This window comes from Notechis scutatus, chromosome 2 (genome assembly GCF_049901735.1).
Source record: "Notechis scutatus isolate UNSWTSFEM ecotype Mainland chromosome 2, rNotScu1.2, whole genome shotgun sequence".
Lineage (NCBI taxonomy): Eukaryota > Metazoa > Chordata > Lepidosauria > Squamata > Elapidae > Notechis > Notechis scutatus.
Window position 1 is genome coordinate 197,709,684 of NC_142010.1, and position 15,728 is coordinate 197,725,411.

Here is a 15,728-nt window from a genome sequence, read left to right on the forward strand (position 1 = left end):
CTGACCATTTTTCCCCCAAAGTTGTTGATTGTCCCAGAGTTGGGAAACAATTTGAATTGTTTTTATTCTGTCATAGAGCAGCAGCCAGCCATAAATGTTTAATTAGCGAGTGATGTTGAGGAAAGGTTTAAACTCTTCTTCTCTTGTGCCATCGTTTTTCATTGAAAAGTAACATATGAGAAAAATCCAATAATATAACTTCTATATCGCATAAAATTGAGCTTCAAAAGTATTATGTTTCATGAGGACAAGATTCAAGGAGAGAAGGAAGACTTCTTATGGGTAGAAATTTTCTATGGTTGTTCCACTTGGATACACACAGAAGATTAATTTCTTTTGTAACAGAATCAGAAGCAAACAGAGAAGATAAGGTTTAGCCTTGAAAACACAAAGCAGAAGCATTTTGCTCTACTATAGTTGCTAGAAATACCTAACAAAAAAGAGAGCTTCTGGGAAAGGAGAAACCAATTTGAAAAATAGGAGAAGTTGAAACAAAGATGGAGAACTCTGAAGTTTTCTGGCCTAGCACAAAAACAAACAACATTCCCCCTCCCCCTCAAGTGTAACAAACAAAATAAAGAAGGATCTTCCCCTCCACCCCCAATTTCTGGGTTTGGGCAATAAGAATACCTTCTCCTTTTGAAATCATTTGAATGAAACAATATAGCTCTTCTGATATTTAGGGATAAATTGGGAGGAGAGGAAAGTGCTGTCAAATAGAATTGAAGTGGATGGATGCTGTAAGGGAAAAAAAATTATCTACTCTTCACTGATAATAAAACTGATAAACACAAGTCTTCATCACAATAGAGAGATTATTTTATAATACTACAATTATAGAATGATATCATTTTGCTACAAAGAAATACCCTTAGTGCTAAAGACATATGTGCTGCAGGAGGGAGAGAGGGAGGGAGGGAGGAAAGAAGGAAGGAAGGAAGGAAGGAAGGAAGGAAGGAAGGAAGGAAGGAAGGAAGGAAGGAAGGAAGGAAGTCAAATGGGTGCCAAAACTTATGAACAAGCTTCTAAAAATTCTGACAAAGGTTTCTCAACCTTGCTAAAGTTTTTTAGCTTTATTATTCTGTTTTTAGTTAGACGCTTATGTGAACTAACCTTGCCTCTACTTTTTTGAAAGAAACAGAATAATGTAATAGATACTATTGTCTTGAAAACAATTAAGTGAGGCTTAAAACATATATGGCTGTGTCTACATTACAATAAAGATCTGCAACACTTGATAACTTCTGTTGGGATTGATTTAGCAGAGTGAATTTGAGGAAATTAATGAAATGGTAAATGATGTAATCTTGTTAAAAGCTTGGGCTTATCTTGTCATCCATTTAGTTGGGTTATGCTTTTTCTAGGTATGTTAAAATTATAATATAGACTAATAACCTCAGTCAATTCTAAACCACCTATGATAATTTACTAGGAGATTACCCAGCCAGCTTATTTCATGTCACCAAAGTGTAAGGAATTCAAAAAGTAATGGTATTGCCAACTATATAGCCAGGCCCTGGGCAATGAAAAAATGAACAATATATATGAGTTGATCTCATCCTTTGAAGTCAAAACTGCTTTTTTAAAGCAGCAAATTTTACTTTGAAATATACTGTACTGCAGGGCATAGACGCCATTTCGCGTAGCAATTTCCTAGAGGTTACAGGCTAGTATTGATTGTTCTATATGCAAATTTTAATTTGCTGTTCCCTCAGTAGCCCTGTGATTTATTTAGGCAGAGATCTTGGTTGAAATAAGGCCAAGCACCTCTTTTGTGAGAGGCAATATAAGTGAATGCTATAGTCACCAACTGGAGTAACCCAGGAATTCATGAAGCAATTCATAAATCATTAAAAAATATCCACTAAAGTCTGTAAGAAAGAAGGCCTGTCTGGCAATACAAAATGTGCTACAATCAGTTGGAAGGCTTTCTTAGATTAAAAGATCTAACTGCACAATAGTTTCTAGAAGATTTTGTTTTGTCTGTTACTGGGTGACAGTTACAGCTATTCTTCATGAACTCAGGTAAATTTTGCAAAAAAAGAAAAACCAAACAACTTAAAAGAAAAATTTCAGCTGTTAGACTAAAAAGAAGTTTTAGAAGTTTAGACAATAAAGTAATCTATCTGCAGTATCCTGATCCCTCAACACTAACAAATGATTGTATGAATGCAGCTAAAGTGGATGTATGGTTGTACATTTGTACAAGCTAATTGAGACATTAGTTTCTTGTTCAAAGCACTAAACGCAAAATGTACATTCTAAAGCTAAGTGAAGATCAAAACCAAGGACATGACATTTCTCTACTCATGGCAGTGAAGAAATATATGAGTTTTTCCTGAGGATTTCTCTCTTCTCGGCCATGTTTGCAAAACCAACATTGGTTTATAGGGAAAGCTTCACAGCCTCCATTTCCCCTTGTGCTCTACTCTACCAAAAATGGTGTGACTTTCTCTTCCTTCTCAGTATTTTCCCATGGGGCCAATCAATTCCACCATGTAATATTTGGAAGAGAAGGTAAATATCCAACCATTTTAAACATGTGCCTTTTAAAATACAATTACCTTTATTAAATCGAATGAAAAGTCTTAGTTTCTTTTCTCTGAGGCACTGTATACTAATATTTAAGAACTTTGCACTTTAAAAAAATATTTTTTCCACACTGTGACCCTGGGAGAATATATTAAATACTTTAAGTAAATATTACCTTTTGAGCAAGACATCTAACTACCGCTTTGTAGTGTATTATTTCTTAATATCTCAGGGTTTCAGTTTCTGTTCCTTTCTCTCCCCCCTTATTGTATAAGCCCTGGGAGAATTCTTCCCACTCCTTTCATGCAGAAAAGAACATCACAGCCTTCAACCACCCAGCAATTTGGAGAAGCGCATTTGAAGACGAATGGTTCGTTGAGCAATCCTCCTTTCCAGCCAAACAGCATCCAAATCCAAGGTAAGACAGAAAGCTACCTTAATACCTTCTGTTATTTCTAGTGAGGAGATAAAATGAAAATTGGTTCCTTCCCTGAAGTACCACAAGGTATAAGATGTCAAAGGAATCACTGTAGGCCTCTGAATGCTCCAGATGTATATTTGCATTGCAACCAATATTTAAAAAAAAAAACTAACAAAATCAAGTGAAGGTAAAAACATAACTTCTGGAAGATTTCATTTTTTTCCCCTGGGCATTTTGTTTTGGAAGGGCTGGAAACATTAAACATTTTTGAAAGACGGCCTTTTCCTTTGGAGGGAGAGGGTGGGATCAGCCTTTCACTTCCCCTTTCTTCCAGGCTGTATTTTGTCTTCTTTTGGAGTCCTCGAATTACAATCGCCATTGAGATCAAAATTTCCTTTGCTAAGCAAGGCAGTTGTTAAGTGAGTCTTGCCTGGTTTTACAACGTTTTTTGCCATGGTTTTTAAAGCAAATTGCTGCAGTTCAGTGAACTGAATCGTGCAGTCATTAAGGAAGTCTGGCTTCCCCCATTGAGTTTTCTTGTTGAGAAGGTCACAAATGGTGATGTGGCCCCGAGACACTAAGACCATTGTAAATACAAGCCAGATGTCAAAGTCTGAATTTTGATCACATGACTATGGGGAGCTGCCACTCTCTGGTAGCTCTGATGGCATCTCCCCTGTGATTGTGTGTTCACACTCCAAGAGATGTCTTCCAAGTGACAGCAAAGAACAGACGAAGCATCTCCCCTTGCCTTCTCTGGAAGAGAAAGGAACTTAAGCCCTGAATTAAGATATAGAGCAGCTGTAGGAGATTCCAGACAGTCTTGTTTCGCCAGACTCCAGATCTAACATATTCACTGAAAGAGGCCAATCTTCATTACTAATCTTTAATCAGGATGTGTGGGAAATAGTCTTAAGAAGTACTTGAAACGCTGATTTATTCACAGTGTCAGGCTAGTCTTTAAATATACACAGGTGTTTCAGTAAAATTATAAAAAGAATGTATGTTTGTGCAGTGGGGGGAGGAAGAGTAGTCTACATGTGAAATGTGGAGTGAATGTTGAAGCAGTACACATTGAAGTCTCTGGATAAGGAACACCATTTTTCCGAAATGGAGCATAGTTACCCAACCAGAATGAAACCTGAAAGCGTTCTCCAGTTCAGATTTGATTTTATTGTACACAGTCTGATAAGTGGCATGGCAAGCTAATGCAATTCCATTCTCTGGGTGAAGAAAGGAAGAAACTCATTGTTTAAAAATGGTAAAACCAACTTTACCTAATGTCATGCAATATAGTCTTCTAAAACACAAATGTGTTGGGAGATAATCAGGGGTGGGATCCGACAGGGTTAACTACTGGTTTGGTGATTTATGATGTGCTTCCCTGCAGGCTGCTCGCCCGCATGTAAATCTTCGTCAGCTTGCTGCCTGGACAGCTGAGCAGCGCTGCGTCCAGGGAAGCAGCGTTTGAAAAAGCACTTTTTTCCTGCTTTTTCAACCGCAGCTGTGCCTTGCACGGCAGCTGAGGTTGAAAAAGCAGGAAATAAAGGTCAGCTAAGAGCCTGGGCGGGCGGGTAGGCCAAAACAGCAGCAGACATAGAACCGGTTCTGTGTCTGCTGCTCTTCAGAGCTACCGGTGCTACAGAGCTGGACAGAGCCGGTAGAATCCCACCCTGGAGATAATCCATTTATTTTACTCACTGAAAAAAACCAATTTGTATTACAAGTTGATTTTGTTCTGTCAAGTATAAGCCATTGCCAGTTCAGATCCTGGGAATTCCTTCGGAATGTTCCTAGGTAAAAGCAACAATGATGAAGTTTTCCAGGAAATGAATTTTCTAGAAAAAATAATGCATAGGGTTAGCTACTGAAGTTAGTCCCAGAGAAGGAGAGGGTTTAGAGGGAATGAAAGTTGTCGACATATTTCAGTTTTCAAGGGAAACTTCCTTCATTAAATCCACCTTTGGTAATGCCCCAAGACTACAATATACTGGAGATGAGTATATTCTGTTTTTCCTTTCAGCTGAGAGTTTCAGAAGGAAATGCAAATGTTTCTGGAGTCAATAGTTAGAATTTGCCCAATAATTATTTCAAACAAATTGGATATTTTCAACTAAACAAAGCTTTAAAGCTAGAAAGGATGAAGATTCTTGCTGGATTTGTCTGTCTCTCTGTTTATGTATGTGTGAGTGGATGACTGAGCGTTTGTGTTTTGTTAAAACTGAAATTCATTTTCTACCCCTATTTCCAGAATTAGCTGGATTTTTGTCTTCCCAGATTCCTTTTTTCAAATAGCCAAATTGTTTTCTCTATCTCCAGTTCTCTCCCCCTCCAGAAAATGGGGGTCCTCTACTTCTAGATAGATTTTACCTATAGTAAACATCTGTCTAGACAGTGAAGAAATATCCTTTCGTGACTAATCACTACAAAATGATCAGCTTAAATGAATTTCTCCTTCCTGAACAAATCAAAAATTACAGTCCTCTTGCATATCCCTTGAATGTCTTTGTTTTTCTATCCTCCATGAAATCTCTTTTATGAAATCAGACACCAATTGCAGCGACTGACATTTGAATGCAATTATTTTATTATTAGAAGTGTGTATGTAGGATAATTGAAGCAAGAAAAAGGTTAATATGCTTTTTATTCTTTCCAACCCAAAGAAATGTACGAAAATTATGTAAAGAGGGTCAGGACTCCATCTGTCTGTCAGCAGCATAATGCTCCAAAGCGGAACGGAAGAGGACCTCTTAATAGCAGCTCTTCTGTGGGTCATAGGCAGCCTGTCCTGGGCTTCCCAGTGTGCACATTATGCACACGCACGTACAGACAAAACACATTTCTTAGTTCCCCGGAAGAAATTACAGACTCCTTGTATTGCTACGGCTCGTAAAGAGGTCGAAATGAATTCCAGAAGCCATACTTTGCACGAATTCTCCACCTTGGTTTGCTAGAATAATATAATAAATACTAAAATTATATTCCTCAGATTTGAGTTGTACTCTCCCAGAAATATTCAGCTGCTTCATTGTTTGGTTGCTCTGCTTTTGTTAGGTCAACGTTTTTCTTAGCATAGAAGACTCCTAATTCCAACTAATAAGCTTCCTTGAAGTTGATTCTGAGTAAACATCACAAGATTGCATTCGAAGTAGAATAACTTTCCTTAATGATACCTAGCTTCTGAAGAAGAAAAACTATTTAGGAAATAATGGTGAATAATCCTGTATCCAATTGCTGAATATTCTACAGCTTTTGTAAAATACATATATATAGCTAAATATACTTTAAAGTATTTAAAACAGAATATTTTAGTCATCATAATGCATAACACACACAGAGAGAGAAATATCCCAGATTTTAAACAAGAATATATTGTTACCCAAAACATGGGGATTGGGTAAAAAAAAAAAATAGTGCGTATGCTTTTGTACCTTATTGTGTTCTCTTTCTGTCTCCCTCCTTTCCCCTCATTAATGTGCTTATTACTAGATACTGAGATGTACTACTTGTATATGTGCAAAACGAACAAGATACAAGAGTAATCAAACACATGGAAGGATAGGTTAGGTATTTGTTAAATGTATATCCCACATTGTTGCCAACAGTTTGAGAGTGTGATTTCCATATCAAAATATGCATCTAGGGTCAAGATAACATTGTACCAATATAAGAGGCATTAATGGCTATGTAATGCTAGAACCTGGTATACCACTGTGGAGAAAATGACGTTAGTCAAACTTTAAGCAAATTACAAAACATGAAAATTGTTTCTCAGGAAGATTATATTTTGGTCAAAGTTCTGGAAGCCAACTGCAGCTTAAACAATGACTCCAATGACAAAATCAGGAAGACTGTTAAACACTGAATTTGAGCCTCTGCCAAATGAGCCTGTTGAGGTCTTTTCCCAAAGCTATGTGAGGCCTAGATGGGGAGGAACTAAATCGGAGTCAATCCTATTTGTGGAAATCAGGGTCTCCTGGAACTGAGGATTTTCCATCTCTGTTCTTGTACAGCACTTCCCCATTTAAGAGTGGTGAGGAATCTCAGGGTCCTCGGACACACAACTTCTTCTGACAGAGCAGGTACCAGTTGTAGCCAAGGGGGACTTAGCACAGGTCTACCTGGTGTGCCCCTTCCTGCAGCAGCAAGCCCTTATGCCCCAGTCTCCTCAACGCTCAACTGCTACAATGAGCTGCACATGAAGTTGTCCATGACAACCATTCAGAAGCTTCAGATGGTCCAGAAATGTTACTTTGATTTAGATTTTGCCTTGATATGCCCAAGAGAGATGCTCCTCCTGCAGGGTTGCATGTGTGTTTCTGGATGTCTTTTTATGATTTATTGTCAGCTGCCCTACTCATTGGTGATACCTAACTGGAATTTGAAAAAAAAATAAAGTTTAACTCTGATGAGATTCCCAATTTCTGGGTCTTAAGTTAAACTATCTCTGCCTTTGTTTGTAATCTGCTTCTGTTTCTTTCTTTTCTTTTTTTACCATTTTCCTATACACTTCCTCTGATGCACATGCTATGTTAAGTTTCATTGCAATAATCAGGAAGTATAGAACAGGCTACACTTGAATTCTGGCTTGTCATTAGACTGGGAACTATGATTTAGCATGCAATGAAACGCAGACCAAACCAATTATTCCACCTTCTTGGGATGTGGCTGTTTTTTTCAGAATCCGAAGTGAGAACAGGTTTAGGAAACATTGCATCTCTAGTAATGAGGTCATTTTCACCATTATAGAAGTCAAGAGAAGAGATCAACTTTTGCAAAGGTCAACATAGCTGTTCTCTCTGCTTCCCTTCTATTCCACTGCAGCAGCAAGGGCCAACAATTTCCCAGCTGGTATAATCTCTATTTCCCAGCCTAGCTCTTATTCACTTGATATAGCATGGTGCATGATGGCATTTACTTAAGGATTTTCTTTTTCTGGCTTGCTAAGCATGATATTTGCTTGTACACTTTATATACACATTATTCTTGCATCACAAGGCATCTAAAGTTTATATTGGTAAATGGAAACCTGGCTACTGATTGTTCCCAAGTATTTTTAAACATTTTCATTTGTTCTTTTACCTGCGGAAGACTTTTCAGTACAACGTTCCCAAAGTGTGCTCTGCAGTAGAAGATAGCTTAGAAATAAGTTTAAGTTGCTTGGTGTTACAAGTTTTGAGTTCCTTCACACTTGACTATTTTGTTATTGACAAAAGAACAGAGTGAATCCATTCTTGCCTGTCAATTCTTCTCCCGAACAACATCCTTAAGGGTTAAATGAAAGAATAACTCCACTAGATCCAGTATTATGCAGTATGAGAAAGGCAAGTATGTTGATTAGAATGTATGTTCTTTCAAATATAGATACTATATTTGAATAAAAACTTTGAAGCATAGTCCTTTGATATGGATGGTCCCCAACTAATATTAGAGAATATTCACAGAATTGTATACGCACTCAGCTACAATACATTCTATGGCTTTATCTGACTGCATGATTCTCATTCTTTCTCTCATTCATTTCTCTCTCTCTCTCTCTCTCTCTCTGTCTTTCTCACACACAGACTGCATTTATGTTTCTTTTCAATCTGAAAATAATTGATTTTTGACTGCAGCACTTAGGGAAACAAGCCTATTTTTCATCTAAAAAAAATTAAATAAAGTTTTATTTTGATATTTATGACATAGAGTTTCCTTGTAGCATCACTCATGCCTGCAACTGGGTTTTGCCTTCTAAAGTAGGTAAAATAATGGCATGAAATAAATGTTTTACAAGGATGAGTTTAAATGGGGGATTATTTAAAAAGAGCAAGTAAACCTCTATCTTATCTAATACAGTAATGATGTTAGTTCTTTAAATAAGGGAAATACCATAACAGAAAACTTGGTATTCTTAGGATGTGAAGTGTTTTCGAGAGGTGACTTTCAAATGTATCATCCTCTTCTAAAAAAAAAAAAAAACAAGTGGAAACCTGCTGAAGTTTAATTTAATATTAAAGGGACATTAATTCTGACAAAATGCATAAATTACATTGTCCTCAGAAGGTTGCTGTGAAGTAACAGACTAGGCCTCAGCGCATACGTTCCTAGTTTTACTGGCTGCTGTCTTATTAGTTGCTGCTGTCAGCGTTCCAAGTAACAACCTCCAGAGAAAAAGAGTTCGAGAATATCATCTTCCCAAAGATCCATTTTTTAAAGAGATGTTATATTGGCACATCTGGGGAAAACCCAAATCTGAAAATTCCTGATTTTCCCTAGCCCAAAGAAAACCCAAAATCCAACCCCTACACCCAATAGTTCATCACATGGTCGAATCATTACTTTGTTCCAACTGGAGACTGTCCCCAGTCACTCCCATCCAGGTGCAGAGTAACATGTCCATGACTTTCTGAGAAAGGAATGTTGTTGTGGCAAATCTTCCACTGCTCCTTGAAATTCTCCTCCCAAATTCCCAGGCACTGAATGTGGCAGCTCAGAACCCTCAAAGAAAAATGACTTACAAGCTGACAGCTGCATTCTGAATCTTTTCCCCCTCTTCTCTGACTTGACTTTGTTGTCCGCTGACATTTCCATGCAATAGATTCTTTAAGAGAAGAATATCAAGATAATAGAAACTATTATCAGGAAGGCATGAAAAAGGCCAGCCAGGATACAAAGTAGTTTTTAGGGGAAAGGGTTAAGAAATCATGACCATAACTCTTCTCCTTTCCCAAGCAATCTCCAGATATTTTTCCCCATGATATCTGAAGTCTACTAAACAAAAGTCTGTGAAATACGAGTTTACTAGACTGTTCCAACAAATAGTAGCCACACTGTTCAAATTTACAATTGAGTCATAGTGGTACTGAAGATGGTCGATCATGAACTAAGCTGAGAATGGGCAAGACTCATCCCCAAATTAGGCCTTTCCAAATACTTTTCTTTAATCCCAAATGATCCAGTAATAAAATGTATTTATGCAAGGTCACCAAAGGTTTTTTAAAAAATAAGTAATTGAGCAATCCCTTCAGCTCCCCAAATAATAATGTAAATTATGAATGTGTGATTATACTTAGTGAGACATTCTTTCTGAATTGCTAATTTCCAAGTACATTTAAGGTTATAAATATTACAGTCGTATTTCTAGTATTTTAATGCACACACATATCTGCACATCCCAAAGGTGTATTTTATTCATGCTGTTCAGAAAAGTTATTAAGAATAACACTAAATATATTCTCTTTGCTCAGCAGTATTTTCAGAAACTTCAGACACCAAAGTCCAACCTTGTGCTAAACTTGTTTTTTTTCCCTGTAAGTCTGGTTAATTGACTGGAAGGCAATCAATTAGTTTGATTTCATTTCACAGAACAACGTTGAATTAGAAGAACATAAAAGAAGCTGTGCTGAAGTAGCCAAATTCTATTGCTTTCCATAGAGCATGCCGTATTTCAGTCCTAGCCACCTGATAATAAGGAAAAGATTAAGTTTCAAAGATTAAACTAGATGTAAAATTAATGTGATTTATTTTTATGTACAATACTCATGAAAATAGCAAGATAATTAATTGCTATGATGGCACATGAATTAGGCCCTAGTAAAGATTTAAAAGTAGCAGGGAATAGTGTGCTTGAAAATGTAAAGTCAAATGGATACATTGGTTTTAATAGAAATGCATTATTTAAGCAACCTTGTTACCTTCTATTTAGGTGTTTATGGGCAACTACAGACTTTCTGCTCCCCTCATTATACTGACAATCAGAGAAATATACAACACATTGGAGCTTGTAATATGGTCCCTCCTTTTGAAGATTGTTTGGTACCGACATCTATGGGTCAGGCGGGTTTTGATGTTTTCCATAAAGCATTTTCAGCACATTCTGGTATTACAGGTATGACAATTACAATATTGTGATACTATTATTTAAAATAAGTACATGTTCTCTTATACATTAGTGGTTCCATAAAGAATTCCTGGAGATAGGTGTGATGAAATTACGAATTGACTTTTCCCCCCCAATTTGAAACTCGGGTCATAACAAGATATACAACTACCCAGCTCCAGAACCTTCATCATTGAAAGTGTGATTCAGTTTTAGTTGAGAACAAAATCACTTCTCACATTATTTTAACTTGTAGAATATTGCTTTATTTCCATATTTATATCTTATCATTTATATCTGAAATGGAAATAATACACTTACACTGAATATATCATAGTTTATATTCTAAACTTTGAACATTATATCATTTCCTATAATTCGATATCATCCTATAGGAACTTTATAACTAGCAAAGTGACCCTCGAGATGCTTGAAGTCTTATAGATTTTAAACCAGGTTCCTGTGTTAAACTGTAAACATTATGATGGAAAATAAATAAATCAGAGGCTAGATGAAAATTTCTATTTGCACTTTCATTACATCACACCACCTGGTATCCTCTCTTCTGATTTTTAAAAAGGCACCCAGCAGACAAAAGACAGCCTCCATATTTTAAGATTGATCCCAAATGCATAATGTTCATGAATGGACTCAGTCACCATCAAACATTCAAGTAGTAGGAATATTTATGAAAACCAATAGAAAAAGATTCTTGATAAATTCTACAAATTAATAACTAAGTACCTTGATTCTGTATTTACATTTAATATTTCTAATGTTTATTCTTATGTCTTACCTCTGTAAGATAAATTGGTTTTATCACTACTATGGAAGCATTAATTGAGGCTGACCGAGAGTAGCTTTCTTAAAATCACACATTCAGTTCAGGGCAGAGTATTCTGAAAGCATAGTGTTCTAGAGTCACTCTCTGTCACAGTCACTTGCAATTTTCTCTTCACAGTTTTATCTATTAATGATGAAACATATGTGTATTAACTTTAATAATGACCTTTCCTAGTGTTCTCAAGACTTTCATAGGGTCACAGGCAAATACAGGAAATTTTAACAGTTAACAGTAGATCTCCAATTTGCTAAATAGAGAAGGAGCAGGTACAGAGAAAAGTAAACATCAGTTCAAGTTAGAGCAGAGAAACAGAAAGCAGAGATTCTTCGGTGCCTCGATCCCTGTCCTATCCCTGTTTCAAATTGCTGACAAAACACTTTCCTTCAGCATTCTCAGTTTTGACAGTGTTTCTTCTCTTAACATCCCTTTCTCTCCTAACACAGATGTGCCTAAGGAATTCCACAATTGCTTGCTGCCATTTTTTTCTGTCTAAAATCAGTTTTCCAGGTTAAGCTGGACTAATGTCTAAATATCTTCATTTTTCTCCAGTGTATGATTTCCCAATGGCCTTTGGTGACTCATTGCGCAGTGGGATGGAAGATGCAAGTTTCCTCCATATAAATGCTGTGGATCGTTGTCCTAGTCAACTGTCTTCACTTTATATGGAAGGCTGAGGATGCATAGCTTTGCATATCATCTCAACCCTTCAGCCTATTACAGATCGTCTTCCGTTGGTCTCTGAAATGACTTGCTCAAGAAATAAAGAAAAACATCCCCAGAAAGATTCACAGCTGCAGCTAATACAAGGTGTTGCAAGATGTTGGTTAACATGTATTTGCCAAATGTGAGCAATTGCTTTTAATTTGGCCTTTTCTGTTGCATAACCATTTCCAAAAGAAAATGATTACTGCACTGCTTAGTATAATTTTAAATGAATTGTTGGAATTTTTAAAACTCTCTTGGAGTAATTCTAAAAACGGTCGACGATAAACTTCTCCCCAAAGCAGATTTCTAAAATAAAGAACCTGTCTTGCAGTGCTTTGAAATCTGAGCACGTAATCTCACAGGATGGAGAGTGAAAAGGGAATGTATTTTTTGTGACATGATGTTGGCGACAGCAATACAATTTGAGCTTCTTTTCAGCATCCAGTATTAACCGTTAGCTTAAAGAGATGTGTTGGCGATTTTTTTTTTTTAGCCATGCTCACCTGAAGAGAATTTATTCTACTGGATTTATATGCATTATAATTTAATGTTTATGTTTTATGTGATGATGGATTCTCCATAGAAAATTTTAAAATGCAGATGTACAGATTTAGAATAGATATTCTCCATTAATGCTAGCAGATCATTAATGTCATTTTGATAACTTTCACAATGTTTGATATGCATGTGAGAAAGATAAGAGCAGTGATCTGAATTAGTGCTGTGTTGCAGGGAGAGGAAAGCCAATTCTCCCCTCCCTATCGGTCCTCCCACTGAAACTGAGTTTATCTTTCCTATCTGCTATGCTAATTGTACCACTCAAGTGGAGAACCAAATACAGGAAAAGAAATTGGGAAGAAACTGAGGATTTCCACTGAAGAAGAGGAGAAGAATCAAATATCTTCTCCCCATTTTGAAGTTCTAATCAAAAACATATCAACCTAGCATGTCATTTCAGATCTTTGAGGAGGTCACGCATAGTTAACATTGAGAAATTTTGTACATCTGTGAGAGATCTTTCGTACTTTATTCATCATGTATTTTTCCCACATTAATATTGCACATACTGTATGCTAGTATACAAATCTGATGGGGGTTTTTCCCTACTTTTTGTCCTCTTTTTGCTAAAAGCAGTTAGCACATCAGGTATTAACTCCATTGCAAAGGCTTTTGTGTTGTTTTTGAATGGTTATAAATATGTTTAGAAAGTGAAATGTGGATTTGCCTTTTAAGGTATGGTCTTTGTCATAGATCCAGAGACATATAACTCAAACAGCAACCTTTTTTGTTCATTGTTTACTTGTGGCTTGTTCAGTCATACTGTGGCCAACTCATTTGAAGAATTTCTCACTATGCATTTGTCTTTGGTAATGACCTGTTATCACTAAAGAAAAAAAAATCTACTATCATCTAAATCGGGGTACCCAATCCCCAGGCCGTGAACCAATACTGGTCTGTGGCCCCTTAGGAACCGATCCATGCATCTGCACACGTGCGGGATGTAGGTAGTGCATGAAACCATCCTCCCCCTCCCATGGAAAATTTGTTTTCCACAGAACTGGTCCCCATGGTCAAAAAGGTTGAGGACCACTGCTCTAAACTCTTGGAAGAAATTAATGATTCTTTGGAAGCTTGAAAATAAGCAAATTTTCTTTTCTGGGCTGGCTGGGATGGGACTGCCCATCGGTTCTTCAAAAGCATTTATATCCATGGTAGGGAAAACTGTACACTGGAGTTAATATAAATGCCACCTTTTTAGTACTGTTTAATACTATCATTACAAAACTTATTTTTTTAAAAAATATTGTGTTTATTGCCCATGTTTTGACTGTGCCATTTCATAGTAACTTGCTTGTTTTGTAATTTGTAAAACCAGCACTTTTTATGTGTATTTGTATTTAAAAATGCAGATAAAATCAAAGAAATGAGTTTTAAAGTTAACAGGTATTTGAACACAAAGTAAAGTGTCTTGTATAATGTTGTTAATGCAAAGCACTTTGGGAAGAGAAGAAGGTATATGCGAATGTGTTTTCTATCAATCTTAGAATTTTTGTACATATTTTTATATGCTCCTTTATAGAGAGTTGAATTTCTTATCCCATGTTGTACATTTGGCTGATTTTGCTATAGTTGGCGTCTATTTGTTTTATATCATATTCCCTAAAAAAAATTAGTGTGACCTTTTCTATTAATATGTATGTTTTGTGATTGGTTATGATTAATTTTCATATAATGGTAAGTTATTTTTTGCCTTGTTTTATGAAGTCTTTTTTTAATATGAAAGGTGAAATGAAGGGTTTGTGCACATAATAAACACAATAAAATAAAACTGAAAACGTGTAACACACCAATCAGACTCCAAAACCTTATTTCAAGATCTGGCTTAAAAATAAAACTTACCTGACCATTCTATTTCATCACAGGGATTGGTCATGGGTTTAGCTCATTTATATAATTAAAGAAAGACAAAGGAAAACGGAAAGAAAGGAAAGATGTGATCCCTGGGTGCTCTCTGAACTTGGTCGTTTTCTTGCAGACGTTTCATTATACCCAACTAGGTAACATCATTAATGTTAGAAGGGAGTGGGGTTTGCACTCGATTTTTATACCCTATTCTCTTCTAGCACTGATAAGGTAACCCAGTTGGGCAATGAAACATCTACAAGAAAGCAATCAGGCTCAGAGAGCACAAGGAGTCCACAGTTTGACCCTGAGCTATAAACATTCTCTTCTATTGCTGTCTGTGGTGTGTTTGGGGGCAAGCATTAGGATCATCTGATAATAACTATAAAATCCAAATGAAGAGGAAGAACTCACAAGAAGAAAAAAAGAATACTTTTAAAAGTAATTTTCACTTTGGAAAACTATGTCCAGGAAGTATAATGGTGTATTGCAGTGTTTAATTTTTCTGCACATAAACATACATATAGATGAGTAAATTTTAATTCTATCATCAGGTGATTATTATCTACGTATCAGAAAGAAGAGAGAGAGAGAGAGAATTTTTTTGTCTCGCGCATGATCTTCATGACAGAATAAAGTATTGGACTATTAAAATTTTCTTCTAAGGTCATGTTTTAAACAATAACTAATATTGCCTAAGACAAAACTTCCTGGAGTGCAGAAAGCTTCTTTATCATTATCAGGACAAACCATGATAGAAAACACCTCATGAGACACTCCTCAGTTGTTTCTCATGTGGGTCTGAACCAATGCCTGGAGATGGTCTTGGCTTTCCTGTATCTTGAGCCTCTCTACTTAGAGGTAAACCTCCTTGTTACCAAGAAGGGTAAGTTTGGGAAAGGACGAAGAAACCTACCAAAATAGATGATTTCCTGAGAATCCTATCCTTGTATTGTCTTCAG

The 15,728-nt window shown here is 36.4% G+C and overlaps 1 protein-coding gene across 2 annotated transcripts in view; it reads left to right on the forward strand.

Moving 5' to 3' along the window:
* GLIS3 (GLIS family zinc finger 3) overlaps positions 1 to 14,710 on the forward strand; it is a 151,568-nt gene extending 136,858 nt beyond the window's left edge. For both annotated transcript variants that reach the window (XM_026675733.2, XM_087957764.1), the window contains 3 exons: positions 2,808 to 2,950; positions 10,641 to 10,823; positions 12,208 to 14,710. In XM_026675733.2, the coding sequence (XP_026531518.1) occupies positions 2,808 to 2,950; positions 10,641 to 10,823; positions 12,208 to 12,332 (451 nt within the window). In that variant the 3' untranslated portion in view covers positions 12,333 to 14,710. The remainder of the gene's footprint in view (positions 1 to 2,807; positions 2,951 to 10,640; positions 10,824 to 12,207) is intronic.
* The last annotated feature ends 1,018 nt before the right edge of the window (positions 14,711 to 15,728 follow it).